The sequence below is a fragment of the Hibiscus syriacus genome, unplaced genomic scaffold (assembly GCF_006381635.1).
Source record: "Hibiscus syriacus cultivar Baekdansim isolate YM2019G1 unplaced genomic scaffold, ASM638163v2 tig00112114_pilon, whole genome shotgun sequence".
NCBI classification, from domain to species: domain Eukaryota; kingdom Viridiplantae; phylum Streptophyta; class Magnoliopsida; order Malvales; family Malvaceae; genus Hibiscus; species Hibiscus syriacus.
Genome location: NW_024063255.1, coordinates 1,637,952 through 1,654,526, shown reverse-complemented (window position 1 = coordinate 1,654,526; position 16,575 = coordinate 1,637,952). Strand labels below are relative to the sequence as shown.

The window sequence follows — 16,575 nt, the reverse complement described above, 5'->3', positions numbered from 1 at the left end:
AATATGTAGTTCAAAATTTCAGTGGCAAAATCAACACACCCCTAAAATTAAGTGTCTAAACATCAAAACAATTACTCCAAAATGATGTCGTATTGATGTGGCAAGTCATGTAAAAAATCATTAACCATGCCATCATCCTATTACTTAACGATATAGAGACCTAATTGAATGTAAAATTAAAATTCAGTGTTATAATTGACAAAATTAAAAGTTTAGTGATATAAAAAAAGTTAGTGAATAAAATTCAATGATATTTGGTGTAATTTACCCATAATATTATTATAAATAAATTCTGTCACTTTATTCATTCATAATCAGGTTAATCCAAATTAAATATTATAAAATCTCATTATAGAAGTGCTCCATTTATAATTAAGAGTGAGTATTTGATCAAGTTGAATTGAGTTAAAAAAATAGTTAGTCTAATTAGCGAGTCATATTTTATAATTCAAGATTTATTTGAATTTATTTTGAGTCGAGTTACTCGAGTTTTTGTTTAAATTTAATTATAAATATTTATAATTTTACGATACTAATTGATTTCAATTTAAACGACTTTTTATATCCATATATGATACACATATATTTTTTCATATACAATATACATATATCATGGAAAGTTATAGCCTATAATTCAATCCCTATGCTATGGAACTTTGATTTGTGATTTCAAAAAAGGATTTTTCCCATAAATTCATCATTATTTCTTCATGAAACGATGGACTAATTGAGGCCAGTTCCTATCTTCCATGGAAAGGATAAATTCACAGGTAAATAGTCTGAGCATGCTACATATGTTATTTCTTATTCTTCATTTTTCTTTTAAGGATTTATGTCAAGTGTAAGTACAATGACAAAGAATAAATCTAACGTTTGACTAAATAGTTATTTTAATTCATATTTTTTTTTAGAGTATTTTAGTCTCTAACATTTCATTTTAAGGAAAAAAGATCAGTCTGTAGATAAAGATCTCTTTAGTACATAGGTTAACAATAAAGTAACTTAATTTTGTATTTTCCAGCTAATCAGATAGCTTAATTTGAATAAATTAAAGGAATAAATAAATTATTTTATATTATAAAATTAACAAATAAATCAAATCAAACTAGGTGACCGAACCATAAGAATACTTAAGGACTAAATATATAATTTACCCTTGTGTTTTGGCATTTATGTACAAATAGCATATTTTAGGGGCTAGGATGCATTTAGCCCTTTATTTAATAAAAATCTTACTACTCGCATTCGATTCCCATTCAAAACCGATCAAATCCCTAACCTGCCTCGCGTACCTCTATTCGTTTTTCTCTACACCAATACAAAGCCACAACCCTCGAAGCAGCGCAGCTCGTCGGCGTTCGCGAACGGCGATAGAAACTGGTTGTCGGGGTTCTCCTTCAACGTTCTTAGAGCTCGTTTTCAACTCCGATTCTTTCTCAGGTCAGGTATTGTTGATTTTTTTGCTTTTTTATTTCCATAATCCTGTTCGATTTATTGTGGGAAAAGCTAGGTCTATTTTTTTTGGTCTTTTGAACTTTGGATCAATGAATTTTGGATCTTCTCTCTTCTCCCAGCCGTGGTTTTATCTATTCTCCCATTCTATTTAAGTTGCACTGTAAAATGTATATAGCCTTTTCTCTGTGTAAAATGTAATTGTGGAACCTACTGAATAATGAGTTTTGGCATCCATAATTGCATGAATATTTATATTCATTGAAATTGAATGATTTAGAAATATGATCAAATTTCAATTCAAAACTAGTGTTTAAATAAGCAATAGCTAAACAATGTAGGGTGATTAAGTAATATTGTTAATTATATTTCGGTTGAATTAAAGCTTCCATGGGATCCACTTGCAATTACATGGTATGATGTTTGCCTGACTTCTCCTACCAAATGGATATTACAATATGCAGGGTAAAGATGTCTAACTCTATGAGCACAGTGCCTGAGATACCAACCGAGGGCCAACATGATGTAAATGCTGGAGAATTCAATGATGACATGGAGCTGGCAGATGATCAAATAGACTTAGCAGTGGCTGAGCATCAAACTGGGCCCCAACAGAATGAATCCAGTTTCACGGATGATGTGAGTAATTTTTTTTAATATTTGTATTTTATAGTAACTATCAATTGATTTTGTCGTTTTTCTTGCAGCACAAGGCTGGTGTCTTCCGCTACGATAAAGCAGTGGGTGTTATGGATCCTTCATATGAGAAGTTTTATGCTACATTAGCTGAAGTTCATTCACGTGCAGAGATTGCAGAGGAGAGCCTTCGTTCTATGGTGGAGCTTTCTCGTTCCAAGGACGAGCGCATTCATTCTTTGGAGGAGCGTATTCTTTCCATAAATGAGGCTTTTCGTGATACGGATAAACGTTGTCGTTCTGCGATTAAGATGGCTTGTGCTGCGGAGCAGCGAGCTGATGCTGCGGAACAGCGAGCTGATGTTGCGGAACAACGAGCTGATGCTGCGGAGGACCGTGCTACAACAACTGAGTCGGAGCTTCTTCGAGTCCGGGCAGAAGTCAGAAAGGTAACAAACCTTCTTAATGCGAGTGCCGAAGTACTTGAAAAAAGGAACAAAGAGATGGAGCGACGCTAGATGTTTATACTGGTGATATTGTTACGAGTGAGATTACATACTTTTATACTGTTTTGGATTACTTTCTTTTATACTGTTAAATTGGTTACCGTTGATACTGTTCTGTTGGATTGATTACCGTTGATACAATTTGATGAGTAGATGAAAAATGAATAGCAATATCTCCTTTTACCACTTAACTCAGGCATTATTATGAACCTCTCCCTTGTTCCACTTAACTCTCACTAATTGCAATGCATTCTTTATTTTTATTAGTAAGCACGTAACTCTTTTTTTTTACATAAAATTATCATAGACTCATTAATTCTATACAAATATAATCATAGATGATTTTAAATAGATGATTTAGATTAGAACTTTATACATTAATATTATATTTTCAATTTTTATGAAAAATTAATAAATTTATTTTAATCTTAATCATCGATTTTGATTCATTTAGAATCAAAGCCCAAAACATACATATGAAGGGGGTGAGTATTTAATTAAGTTGAGTCGAGTTAAAAAATGTAGAGTTGATATAGTCATGTTTTATAATTCAAACTCTATTTAATTTTTTTTCAAGTCGAATCGTTCTAAATTTTATTGTAAATATTTATAATATTATGATACCAATTTATTCTAATTAATGTTTGTGGGAAAGTAGCTAACTAATAATTAGGAGAAAGGCAGACCGAATGAGACATTATTAGACTTAAATATGATAGAGGTCGGAGCCCAATAAATTATGATGTTTACATCAGTGTATCCATTAACTCATTTAATTGGTCTAAATAAAAAAATTATATCTAAATTTTTAACCCAAATTCATTTTTATCAAACCAAAAAAAAAACCCCTCTTTTACCATTCATCCTTAAATGTCTAATACCACGTACCCCTGAACTTAGGTGTCAAATTCATTTAATTAGAGTGATTGGTTGTCATCTATCGATGTTGGTCAGAAAGTGTAATGTAAAAAAAGTAAGTTGTCTAAAAATTTAGTGATAAAATCGACACACTCCTAAAGTTAGGTGTTAAAACGATGTCGTTTTAGACATCAAAACAGTTGCACCAAAATTAGGGATCTTTTTTACCTTAAAATGAAATGTTGAGAGTCAAACTGCTCCATAAAAAAAAGAATAAGTGTCCGAATGATTATTTAGTCAAATATTAGAGGTATTTTTTAGCTTTATACCTTATGTTTAAGATATATTTGTCGGTCCCATTAAAATGAGATTTTGTCTCCATTCTCCAAGACTCCTTTTTCCGAACACCCATTTACTCTAAGCATTTTTACAATAACCCTACATCACCATCATTCGTTGACTCTTCATCTATATCAGAAGAAGTGAATTATCACAGACGTTTATTACCATTATACATCCGATTGAACATCAATAATAAACTATCATATAGAGGGAGAACGAATAGATTAATATATATTTGTCTACGTAAATAGCCTTATACTTTTGATTATCATTCACATTATCTCTTTGCTTTTCTTAGAGACCAACAAATCATAACGATGATTGATTCTTCCATTAGAAGAGCTTATATGTGAAGAACTTTTATGAATAAAAGCCCTTTTCAAGACATAAAATAAGCAAAACTTTCCAAATGTAAGAAATGAACCCAAAAAGCACAAGCCATTTTAGCTTAAGTTAAAAATAGTATCCCTTGTATTCAACCAAGTTCCATGCCCTTTTAAAATGATGATCATAAAGAGCAGATCTTTGTAATTTCTTATTCCTAAACAAAAACAAGTATGTATATAAGTATATATCATTGACACAATCTAAGGTATAAAAAGCTTGGGAAAATGACAGGGCTTGGATCTTCATGTGGAACATGCAAATTCCTGAGGAGAAAATGCAGTAATGAATGTGTTTTTGCACCTTACTTTTGCTACGATGACGCTGCAAATTACTTTGCTGCAGTGCACAAGGTGTTTGGTGCCAGCAATGTTTCAAAGCTGTTATTACACTTACCTGTACATAATCGAAGCGATGCGGTCGTCACCATATCCTACGAAGCACTGGCTCGAATCCGGGACCCTGTTTTCGGATGTGTTGCTCATATCTTTTCCCTTCAACAACAGGTTCCCTCTTTAATACTCTATCACTCATAAAGTAAAATGAAAAGTCCGAGCAACGTAGTCGATACGCGTGCACGAAATCATGCTAAATACTTCACCTATTTGCAGGTTGCCAGCCTACCAGAGGAGATTGAAGTTCACATTAACCAAATGGCAAATCATGCTGTTGAGATTCCCAGCAATGGGAATCTCCTAGCAGGAAAGTACCCAGATGATGAGATGCAATTTGTTTCCATGGATGAAATTATGAACACACTCTATTTTCAAGATGAACAAGCTACCACTGGCTAATCCTCAAGGATTTATAACTGGAAATCAAGATCTCCATAGTGAACTGTGTGAAGACTCAGCTCAATCTTTATTCAAATGGGAGGAAGATCAAAAATTTGTTTCCGGTTTCTACCAATTTCCTTTCGAAATAAACATCGAAGGACCCGAGTTCGAACCCCTTGTAGAGGATCCGATCCATGCATGGGAAACACGGGTGCCTTCAAACTGGGAACAGTTAGGTTCTTTAATGTAAGAACCTTGTTTCCACATGGGAAAAGTTTTGTACCATGCATGATTCTTATGATGAATGTTTTATGTATGTTCTTATTTCAATTCCAATAGTAAACAACTTTGTGTTCTAATGTATGATGTTTACAATTTATACAAATAAGATCATGCAGATAAACTCTCCTCCTTTTCCAGCATAAACTTAACCAGATAGAAATCAGAGCAATATATGCCCTTTGAAGCATAACTTCAGGGTACCCTTGATTCATCTAGTTACGCATTCTTACCCTATGTTACTCAAACTTGAATATAATTTTCAGATACGAGTATATATCCTTAATGTGTATACATTCCTACAGATATCCAAATATAGTTCCAATGCAGTTTAAGAACTGATTGCCAAATGAGGAAAAACAGGACAACTTGTTGAGGATTAATGTTGTAAGAAGTAGACCAAACTTACAAGGAATTCAAGGTAAAACAAAAAATGAACTTTCACTCAGAGTTTGGATGCTCCTGCATGGACTACATCATGCTGCCATAAAGCTTTGGGCAGATAGTATGGCAGCTTGGGACTGAGTCCAGTAAGATCAGGGTTCGTTCATGGGCTTGTATATTGGACAAAGAAACTTTAAATTTGGCAAAGTTAAGAGGAAAACGAATGCTAAAATAATTAGGGATTTGAGAATGGAAGCTAATTAATTAAGGAAAATATGTTGTTTTTACAAAGCAGGCAAAGTCATCGGCAACTGAAATCGAATTTGAGAAAGTAAGCAGTAGCTGTCAGCGACTTTGCTCCTTTCTTTTGCATTTTTAGAACCAAACTGAAAGGAAGTTAAAAATATATAGACTAAAATGAAATTTTATAAAAAAATTGGCTACAAACGGTAATTTTAAGAAAGATAGCCAAAAAATAATTTAGTTAAAGTCGATTTCCAAAAAATTCTTATTTTAGTCCTTATACTTTCATTTTTTATATTTTGGTTTAAAAATATTATAACAAAGTTGTCCACAACTGCCGACGATTATTTTCAAAGTAATCCTCTATTGATGATTTTTTCAAAGAGGACCGACTTTGCTCAATTTTTCTTTTTCTTTTTTCTTAATTTTTAAGGCCAGTATTTGTATATGTTTAAGTCGACAATTAAGTTACATTTTGTAGGAATATTATTTACTAATCATCTACGAATACATTTTAGTACATAGGTTAACAATAAAGTAACTTAATTTTGTAATTTATAGATACTCACATAGCTTAATTTGAATAGTTTAAAGGAATAAATGAATTCTTATATTTATAGATTTAAAAATAAATCAAATCAAATTAGGTTATCAAAATGGAACAAAACTTAAGTTTTGTGATGATTTCGAGAAAAAAACAAATAGTTAGGTGATCAAAACGGAACCATAAGAATATTTATATGACTAAATATATAATTTACCTAGTGTTTTGGCATTTCCATACAAAAAGTATACTTTAGGGGGCTATGGTGCATTTAACCCTTTATTTAATAAAAATCTTACTACTCGTATTCCATTCCCATTCAAAACAGATCAAATCCCTAACCTGCCTCGCGTACCTCTATTCGTTTTTCTCTACACCAATACAAAGCCACAACCCTCCAAGCAGCGCAGCTCGTCGGCGTTCGTAAACGGAGATAGAAACCGGTTGTCTGGGTTCTCCTTCAACGTTCTTAGAGCTCGTTTTCAACTCCGATTCTTTCTCAGGTCAGGTATTGTTGAATTTTTTGCTTTTTTATTTCCATAATCATGTTCGATTTATTGTGGGAAAAGCTAGGTCTATTTTTTTTTTTGGTCTTTTGAACTTTGGATCAATGAATTTTGGATCTTCTCTCTTCTCCCAGCCGTGGTTTTATCTATTCTCCCATTCTATTTCAGTTACACTGTAAAATGTATATAGCCTTTTCTCTGTGTAAAATGTAATTGTGGAACCTACTGAATAATGAGTTTTGGCATCAAAAATTGCATGAATATGTATATTCATTGAAATTGAATGATTTAGAAATATGATCAATTTTAAATTCAAAACCTGTGTTTAAATAAGCAATAGCTAAACAATGTAGGGTGATTCAGTAATATTGTTAATTATATTTCGGTTGAATTAAAGCTTCCATGGGATCCACTTGCAATTACATGGTATGATGTTTGTCTGAATTCTCTCTTATATACACTACCGAATGGTTATTACAAAATGCAGCGCAAAGATGTCTAGCACTAAGAGAATAGTCCGAGCATGGAATGGAAGTGTTGTGGAATCCAATTGCATGGAGGAGGTGAGTAATTTTTTTAATATTTGTATTTTATAGTACTTATCAACTGATTTCTTGGTTTTTCTTGAAGTTCTCTGCTGGTGTCTCCCGCTATGCTAATGCAATGGATGTTATGGGTGTTTCATTTCAGAAGTTTTATATTGAATTAGCTGAAGTTGAGTCACGCGCAGTCTCTGCTAAGAAGCGTCCTCGTTCTTTGGAGGGGCGTCTTCGTTCTCTGGAGGAAAGTCTTTGTTCTTTGGAGACGCTTCTTCGATCCGCGGATGAGCTTTATCGTTCTTTTGAGGAGCGTCTTCGTTCCACAGAGGAGTGTCTTCGTTCCACAGAGGAGCTTGCTCGTTCCACAGTGGAGCTTGCTCGTTCTGCGGAGGAGCGTGCTCGTTCTGCGGAGGAACGTGCTCGTTCTGCGGAGGAGCATGCTCGTTCTGCGGAGGAGCTTGTTAAAACAATTGATTCAGAGCTTCTTCAGGTGCAGGCAAAAGTCGGAAAGGCAACACTTTTTTTAATGCGAGAGCCCAAGTAATTTAAAAAATGAACGGAGAGAGGGAGCGACGATAGGTGTTTATATTGTTGATATTATTACTGGTGGGATTGCTTACTTTTAATATTGTTTGTGGATTGTTTATTTTTTATACTGTTTGGGGATTGCTTAACGTTGATACTGTTTGGTGAGTAGATGAAAAATTAAGAGCAATATCTCATTTTTTTCCCACTTAACTCAAGCATGATTATGAACCTCTCTCTTGTTTCACTTCACTCCGTCACTAATTGCAATGCATTCTTTATTTTTGTTAGGTAAGCACGTAACTCTTTCTTTACATAAAATTATCGTAAACTCAATAATTCTATATAAATATAATCATAGATGATTTAGATTGAAACTTTATACATTAATATTATATTTTTCAATTTTCATGAAAATTAATAAATTTATTTTAATCTTAATCATCTATTTTGATTCATTTAGAATCAAAGCCCTAAACACACATAGGGAGGGGTGTGTATTTAATCGAGTCGAGTTGATTGAGTTGATGAATCATGTTTTATAATTCAAACTTTATTTTGCATTTTTGAGGTGTTTACCTTCATCGAAACTACAGATTTACAGTGTCCATTGAGGTAACGTTTCATCTTTATCGGTGGGAATAAAGAGAGAAAGAGAGAACTTTTTTTTAAGCAAAAAATAGAGAGGTTAAAATGAGGAAGGAATAGCCAATTTCGAGTTTAGGTTATCAAGTCGAGTCATTCTAAATTCTATTGTAAATATTTATTTGCATTTGATAGCCGCTAGACTGAAAATTCTCGGAAAAGAAGATTTAAGAGAAATGAATTATGTCCAACAATCCGAACAGAAATCAATATTATTCTCATTACCCATAATACACCTCAAATCAGCATGAAAAGCAGACTCCGAAGACCCAGATGAGTTCACAATATTTCGCCACACCCATGAAGACTTTTTAACATTAACAGCTGAAGGAATAATAGCATTCTGATCATATTTATACTTAGCAATCACAACTTTCCTCCATAAACTATCACTTTCAACACTAAACCTCCAAATCCATTTATTAAGAAATGATCGGTTCCTGATTTGAACATCAAATAAGCCCAGCCCCCCGTAAGATTTTGGTTTACAAATATTATCCCACTTAATCCAATGAATACTCCTATCAGATTTAGCATTCCAAACGAAATTCGCTATAAGACTGTTAATCTTATCAACAATTGACTTGGGCGTAGAAAAAATAGACATGTAATATACATGCAAATTAACTAGGACAGATTTAATGAGGGTTAACCTCCCACCAAAAGAAAGCAATTTACCTTTCCAACTTTGGAGCCGACTTTTGACTTTATCCAAAATGGGTTGCCATAGAGACTTAGAGTTCTTGGGATGACCTAACGGCAATCCCAAGTACAACGACGGAAGTTCTGCCCACCCACAATGAATCAGATCAGCCCACCTCCTTACATTAATATTATATTTTTCAATTTTCATGAAAATTAATAAATTTATTTTAATCTTAATCATCTATTTTGATTCATTCAGAATCAAAGCCCTAAACACACATCGGGAGGGGTGTGTATTTAATCGAGTCGAGTTGATTGAGTTGATGAATCATGTTTTATAATTCAAACTTTATTTGCATTTTTGAGATGTTTACCTTCATCGAAACTACAGATTTACAGTGGCCATTGAGGTAACGTTTCATCTTTATCGGTGGGAATAAAAGAGAGAAAGAGAGAACTTTTTTTTTAAGCAAAAAATAGAGAGGTTAAAATGAGGAAGGAATAGCCAATTTCGAGTTTAGGTTATCAAGTCGAGTCATTCTAAATTCTATTGTAAATATTTATAGTATTATGATATCAACTGATTCTAATTAATGTTTGGGCTTAAGAAAGTAGCTAACTAATAATTAGGAGAAAGGTAGATCGAATGAGACGTTATTAAGCTTCAATATGATAGAGGTAGAGCCCAATGAATTATGATGTTTACATCGACGTATCCATTAGCTCATTTAATTGGTCTAAATAAAAAATTTATTTTAAAAAATGAACAAAGAGAGAGAGAGAGTCACACTAAGGGTTTATATTGAAATTTTAAGAGTGGGTCAAAGCCCAATGAATTATGATGCTTATATAAAAGTAGCCATTAACTCATTTAATTGAGCTAAAATAGAAGTTTTGAAAACTCAAATTTTTTAACCCAAATTCATTTTTACCCAACCCAAAAAGGAAATTTATTATCTTAATTTTTTGATTAAGTTAAACTCAAAATAATAGATAAAAATAACATTATCACAATAATTACATGAAGTAATCAAACTATTTTTCTAGATAATTTATATATTTTTATTAACCGATGTGATATTACATTTTTAAGGTAAATGTTTATATTTGATCCTATCCTTAATCACTCGAACAATTAATAGATCTTAATAATGAAATTTATCATTTTTAATCATTAAACTACTACAAAACTTAAGGGAACTTGAAATTTTATCACATACCCAGTCCAATATACCAAAATAATCACAAAATTCTTCCAAGTCTCCTGTTTCAACTAACGTTTGAAACCCCAAAAATACAATACGTGAAAACCTAAAGTACAAATAGCATAACGTATACCCACCTTTCAAATTTCGAGTTCGAATCTTATTACAAAAGAAAATTTTATACGACTCGATCTTAGATATAATCAAAATCTCATATGATTATCGAACATATGTATACAAAGTTTAATTTAGCAAAATAACCTTAAAACGACAATCGTTTCTGCATTCAAACACAATATTATTTTTCTGGAGTCATAATTAAAATGAAAGCTTCAAAGTCAGGTGGCTGGAAGAACCTATTCCTCGACGGCTGCCTCTTCATGTAAACCACTTGTTTCAGTTTTGGTGTTGGCGGACACGACGGCATCCGCCACCTCGGAGTCATGTAGCCTTCTTCTTATTCATAAATCTCCATGAAAACAAAAGCTTTTCATTTGAAGGTATTTTGTAAGAGAGATTAGGTGGGTGTTGGCTTCCCTTCCTATGGAAGATGAAGATTTCAAACGTACAGTGCAAGGAACTAAGAAACTAAAAAATTATATGTGGCCATATAATGCTGATAGAGTGAAAGGTGACGTTTTGGTTGGATTATTTTCAAGTTTTAATTTCATCATTAGCCCCTATATTCTTTAAACTCTTGAAATTCAATCCTTTTACTTGTTTGATTTAAAATTAAAGTTTGGATAATTTGCTTAACATTTTTTTAAAAATTATATTAGCTATTTACAAATTATTATTATTTGAAAAATATTTTTGGAATTATTTTTAATATCGTCAAATACTAATCTATTTATAAATGCAAGTAAGTTTGGACAAAATTTTAGGCATATAATTTGAGTCTAATTGGACTTGGACAAACATGAAATATTAATACCACATATAACCTATGAACACTTCTAGGCTAGAAAGACTAAATCATTAAAATTAAAAGAGAAAGTACTAAAATTTAAAAGTATAGAGAGTGAATGGACTAGGCGTAGAATTAGAGTTAGTTTTAAGTAAAGTGGTCCTCCGATGACTTGAAAAGTGGAGAACTTTCAATTTTGGAAATTGGAATTGAGATTATTGCTACTTTCTTGACTACATTAGGTAGGCCATGATTTGATTGAAATAATTCTTAATATTTTATTTGTCGATGATTTAATTTAAATTAAATATTGTAAAATTTTATTATAAAAATAAAGTTTATTTTATTTTTTAAGGAATAAAATATTATATTTGTTATTAGGCTAAAGTAAGTATTCTAATAATTTATAAAATTTTATTTAATAAAATAATGTAGTAAATTATTTATTCATTAGTCTTGTATTAAGTGGTGTTTTTAGATGTTTTATTTAATAATTATATAAAAAGATAAAATATCTTTTTGGTATAATTATTCTATTGATCAGTTAATCCGGATCGAATACTGCAGAGGCAAGGACGACCCTCTCAACTCAATTTGTTCCATTCACAAACGTCATAATTCGGACACCTGATATTGTTTAAGGGATCTAATGCCTCATCTCACTAGATCAACTTATTGTTGGTATAAAAAGATACTATGATGATATTAATTATTATTTAAATAATGATATTTTATAATTAAATTAATGTATGATTTACTCGTAATATCAATTCAACCAAAACATAATATTTATATTTTATGTTTAATTTAAAATTCAAAAAATTTCTGATAAATTATTTTATATGTAACTTGAGCATGCTGATGCCTCGCAAATAGCAAAGAAATTCAATAATAAATAATTTGAAAAAAGAAATTTTTTAAATAATAATAATAATAAAAATGTCTAATTTAGAACTTAATTAATTGCAGTGGGCCAGTAGGTTCTGTTGTTTATGGCCCATATATCTTAGTCATATTTGAGACAAAATCAGCCCAATAATCCAAGCAGGTAAATTATTTTGGAATTTACAGCATTTATTACAATGCAAGTGAAACTCATCATATCGGCGTGACATGTTCCATACAATTTTGTTCCATATCATATGATTAGTTTTAATTTTTAATATATTTTATAAAACTTATCACGCCGACGTGATAATTATCACGTACACTGTAATAAATATCATAGATTTCAAAATAATACGCTTAGATTATTGAGCTGATTTTACCCATATATGACTGCCCAAAAAAACAAAAAACATGCGTTGAACGTGGATCGAACACATAATCTCTAAATATTCAGTCTGAAGCTCTCACAACTGAGCTATTGCCGGTGTCATTTTAGTTGCTGAATATTAAAATATAAAACCTAAAAAATGATGCTTTTCAGTTCTTCATTCGGTTCCAGAAGACCCCTTCTCCCCTCTCAACTCTCACTCACCGTTTCAGTCCAATAGAAACCCTAAATCAAAAGCATGCCATTCATTTCGAAAATTCAGAGGCAAACGGATTACAATCGATTCCCTTCTTCCACTCCCGTCGTCATCGACAATGGCGCTTCCTATTTTCGAATTGGGTACTTTACTTTAACCTTTCTCTATAAATCCCCTAACTCTTCGTCTTTTACCCATTAGAAAACAATAACTTATCGACTTTTTTCTCTCTCTCTCTATTTTTGCAGTTGGGCTGGAGAGACTGAGCCGCGGGTTGTTTTCCGTAACATTGTTCAAAGACCACGCCGTAAATCCACCGGTATTTTGCTTCTCATTCTTCAGAAAGGAAAAGAAAAGGTATGAACTAGGGTTAAAAAATTAATTTTTGGGATTTGGGTTAATGCAGGGGAAACTGTGACAATTGTTGGTGACCATGACACTGCTTTATTGAGATATTTTGATTGCAGTCGCGCCGGTCCTCGATCCGCAGATCGATCATCCTATCTTGATCACGGAATGTCTGCAACCCGGTTTATTCCCGCAGTAAAATGGCTGAACTTCTTTTTGAGACTTACGGGGTTCCATCTGTAGGTATAAAGCACTCATTTTAACATCACATATTAGGCTCACTTGTTTATCTGAGTGATACATTGTCCTGCATCCACGAGTAAGGCTCAAATTTCTTCAAAATAAGTTATGGAATTTCATTTGAATTAATACTTGCCACGTTTTTTTTATTCCGTATCTTTTAATACATGAAACTATTGTTCTGTATTTATATGATCTCTGATGTTTGATTTCTCTGTTTGAGATTTCAGCATTTGGTGTTGATGCTGTTTTCAGCTATAAGTATAATCAACTGCATGGGCTTTGTGAGAAAGACGGTCTAGCTATCTGTCCTGGATTCACCACTACTCATGTCATTCCCGTATGTTACCTTGACTTCGTAGTTTACCTCGGTGCCTAGATTTGCAAAGTTGAGGTGGTCATTATTTAGGTTTGAAGCATGTTCTAAGTTTCTATTCGAATTTTTCCTTAAAAATGTCTCGTTTTATGTTAGTGTCATGAAAACTTTTCAACATTAACGTCTCCTTATGTTCCTTCGATGAACCTTCGGTCTGTTACGCGGTTGGCAAAGGAAGATAGATCTTGTAATAGAACTTTAGAATAGGAATTTACGAAATATGATTGAGGCAATAAATATTAAATTTGACCAAGACGAAGCAAGCACGTTGAAGTTCAGATTATAATGGCATTTGTTTGAACACAGTTTGTTAATGGGGAGCCGGTTTACAAAGGATGCTGCCAAACTAACATTGGTGGATTCTATGTCACCGACTATTTGAAGCAACTTCTTTCACTTAAGTATCCTCATCACATGTGAGTATAAATCCATGAATAGTCTGAATCGTGACATGCTTGGATAGACATTTTCTAATGTTTTTTAAATGCTTATAATAGGGCTAGATTTACGTGGGAAAAGGTCGAAGATTTGAAGATGGAACACTGCTATATTGCACCCAATTATGCCTTAGAAGCTCGATTATTTCAGGTAATTGAATTACGTTTTTTTCCCCTTCCGCTGTCTTTTCAACTCCTTAAAGGTCAAATACTGTAACAGAAAGGTGGCAAGGAAGCGGAAGATAAAACCAGGTGTTGGCAGCTTCCATGGGTTCCACCACCAATCGAAGAACCTCCTTCGGAAGAAGAGATAGCAAGAAAAGCTGCTATAAGGGAAAGGCAAGGACAAAGATTGAGAGAAATGGCTGAAGCGAAGAGGTCGTCTAGAATAAACGAACTAGAAAATCAATTGCATGGGTTAGAATTTCTCTTGCAACAACTCGGACAAATTCAAGAGGAAGAAATTCCTTTTTTCCTTTCGGAAACCGGTTATACTTCTAAACAGGAAATAGAATCAACGCTTACGAAGGTGATACAGTCGTTAAGAAAAGCAAAAGGTGAACCAAAGCCCGAACAAGCTGAAAATGAGGAGAAGACGGAATCTTCTATGAGCGAGAAATATCCTCTTGTAAACGTTCCTGATAATATGCTTACCCCCGAGCAGGTACCTAAACCTTTAACAGCAAATATCTAATATGCATTGCTTTCTTGTCATTGATGGTATTTTTTTAGTCGAAGGCAAATGATTTGTTGGTTGATTTACTGTGACAGCTCAAGGAAAATAAGAGGCAGATATTTCTTAAAACCACGACAGAGGGCCGGCAGCTAGCTAAACAGAAACGTTTCGAAGAAGAACTAGAACGAGAAAGGAAAACCCAGCTAGATGAAGAAAGACGTTTGTATGCCTCGAACACAGATTTTTGTCTTTACCATTTTCACATTTAAATTTAACGAGAAAAAAGGTGGTCCTATCATATTGCGAGTTTACATTTAATCTGATTGATACTTAAGTCTTCTTCATTGCTTTATCTTTTTACAGGGAGAACCCTCAACTTTATCTCGAAGAGATGCACTCTAAATACAAAGAATTGCGTGAGAAGGTTGAACAGCGGAAAAAACTCGAGACAAACGGGGGTGATACTAATGGAAGTAGTGTGTCCGGGGGCGTCGGGCGTGGAGAAAGATTGAATGCAGCTCAGAGGGAAAGAATGCGCCTCTTGACTACTGCAGCTTTTGACCGAGGTCATGGTGAGGATACTTTCGGTGCCAGAGACGAAGATTGGCAACTTTACAAACTAATGGGAAAAGATAACGTTGACGATGAAAATGGAGCTGATGAAGATGAAGCAGAGCTGGCCTGTGCTTGTTCTAGGCTCCAGGTCAGTTTCTTTCTCTTGGCATGTGTCGATCTATCTGAGATTTTCCGATTATTGAAGATGGATCATTCGTTACATTCTCTGTTTCTGCAGGAGATAGATCCGACATTTGTTCCTAAACCGGAACCAACACCTTCACAGCCGGCTACCGCCGAGGCACCAGTTGTTCGTGCTCTCACCAAGGAAGACTTCCAAATTGTGCTTGGGATCGAAAGGTTCCTATGTCGTGAAATATTATTCCACCCGAACTTGGTCGGGATAGATCAAGCGGGTTTAGATGAGATGACCAGGGTCTCAATAAGAAGGTTGCCATCCAAGGCTGAGGCACTGGAGAATAGGTTGACCAGTTCTATTTTTATGACTGGTGGGTGCAGTCTCTTTCCCGGTATAAATGAACTATTGGAAGCCGGAGTCCGGATGCTTCAACCATGTGGGTCGCCGATTAAGGTGGTAAGAGCATTAGATCCCGTTCTCGATGCATGGCGTGGTGCTTCAATTTATGCTGCAAACTAGAAGTTCCAACAGCAAACATTCTGTATGTCGGATTTATACGAGAAGGGCGAGGAGTGGCTTCGACGATATCAACTGCGTTACACACTGTAAAAGTTTATTTTCAGAGATTGTAGTACATGAATATCCATCAGCTTGTTCATGAAAACTTTGAACTTTTAAAATGATAATTAATCTTATGGATAAATTACTAAATTTCACCATTTAACTTTTTCTCACATCTATTTTGATCATTAAGCTTTAAAGTTTTTTATTTAATCATTCAACTTTTGAGTTCTTCCCGTTTTGGTCTCTACGGCTTATTTTAGTATATATTAATATGACCTGATTTATTTAATAATATTTTATGTCATGAAAATTAAAAAAAAATTCAAAACTCAAATCCTCATTGGCCTCATCACCCCAAACACACATAATTTTCATATATTCTAATATTAATT

At 33.5% G+C, this 16,575-nt stretch overlaps 3 protein-coding genes and 1 pseudogene across 4 annotated transcripts; all 4 read left to right on the top strand.

Moving 5' to 3' along the window:
- Positions 1–1,268: 1,268 nt before the first annotated feature.
- LOC120174593 (tropomyosin beta chain-like) lies at positions 1,269–2,757 on the top strand. Its single transcript, XM_039181391.1, has 3 exons — positions 1,269–1,440; positions 1,917–2,091; positions 2,160–2,757. The coding sequence occupies exons 2-3, from the start codon at positions 1,924–1,926 to the stop codon at positions 2,604–2,606; spliced, it is 615 nt and encodes a 204-aa protein (XP_039037322.1). The 5' UTR covers positions 1,269–1,440; positions 1,917–1,923; the 3' UTR covers positions 2,607–2,757.
- A 1,648-nt stretch (positions 2,758–4,405) lies between these two features.
- Positions 4,406–5,204, top strand: LOC120174694 (annotated as a pseudogene).
- Positions 5,205–6,732: 1,528 nt separating this feature from the next.
- Positions 6,733–8,182, top strand: LOC120174587 (putative golgin subfamily A member 6-like protein 19). The gene is made up of 3 exons (XM_039181385.1): positions 6,733–6,907; positions 7,398–7,473; positions 7,541–8,182. The coding sequence occupies exons 2-3, from the start codon at positions 7,405–7,407 to the stop codon at positions 7,991–7,993; spliced, it is 522 nt and encodes a 173-aa protein (XP_039037316.1). The 5' UTR covers positions 6,733–6,907; positions 7,398–7,404; the 3' UTR covers positions 7,994–8,182.
- Positions 8,183–12,879: 4,697 nt separating this feature from the next.
- LOC120174503 (actin-related protein 5-like) lies at positions 12,880–16,264 on the top strand. 2 transcript variants are annotated; one of them, XM_039181321.1, is made up of 10 exons: positions 12,880–12,991; positions 13,097–13,167; positions 13,255–13,439; positions 13,667–13,776; positions 14,119–14,228; positions 14,310–14,400; positions 14,470–14,913; positions 15,021–15,148; positions 15,289–15,628; positions 15,719–16,264. In XM_039181321.1, exons 3-10 carry the CDS (start codon positions 13,397–13,399, stop codon positions 16,136–16,138), a joined length of 1,686 nt encoding a protein of 561 aa, XP_039037252.1. In that variant the 5' UTR covers positions 12,880–12,991; positions 13,097–13,167; positions 13,255–13,396; the 3' UTR covers positions 16,139–16,264. The 2 variants fall into 2 exon arrangements, with proteins under 2 accessions (XP_039037252.1, XP_039037253.1); XM_039181322.1 differs by lacking the exons at positions 12,880–12,991; positions 13,097–13,167; positions 13,255–13,439 and having other exon boundaries at positions 13,669–13,776; positions 14,145–14,228.
- The last annotated feature ends 311 nt before the right edge of the window (positions 16,265–16,575 follow it).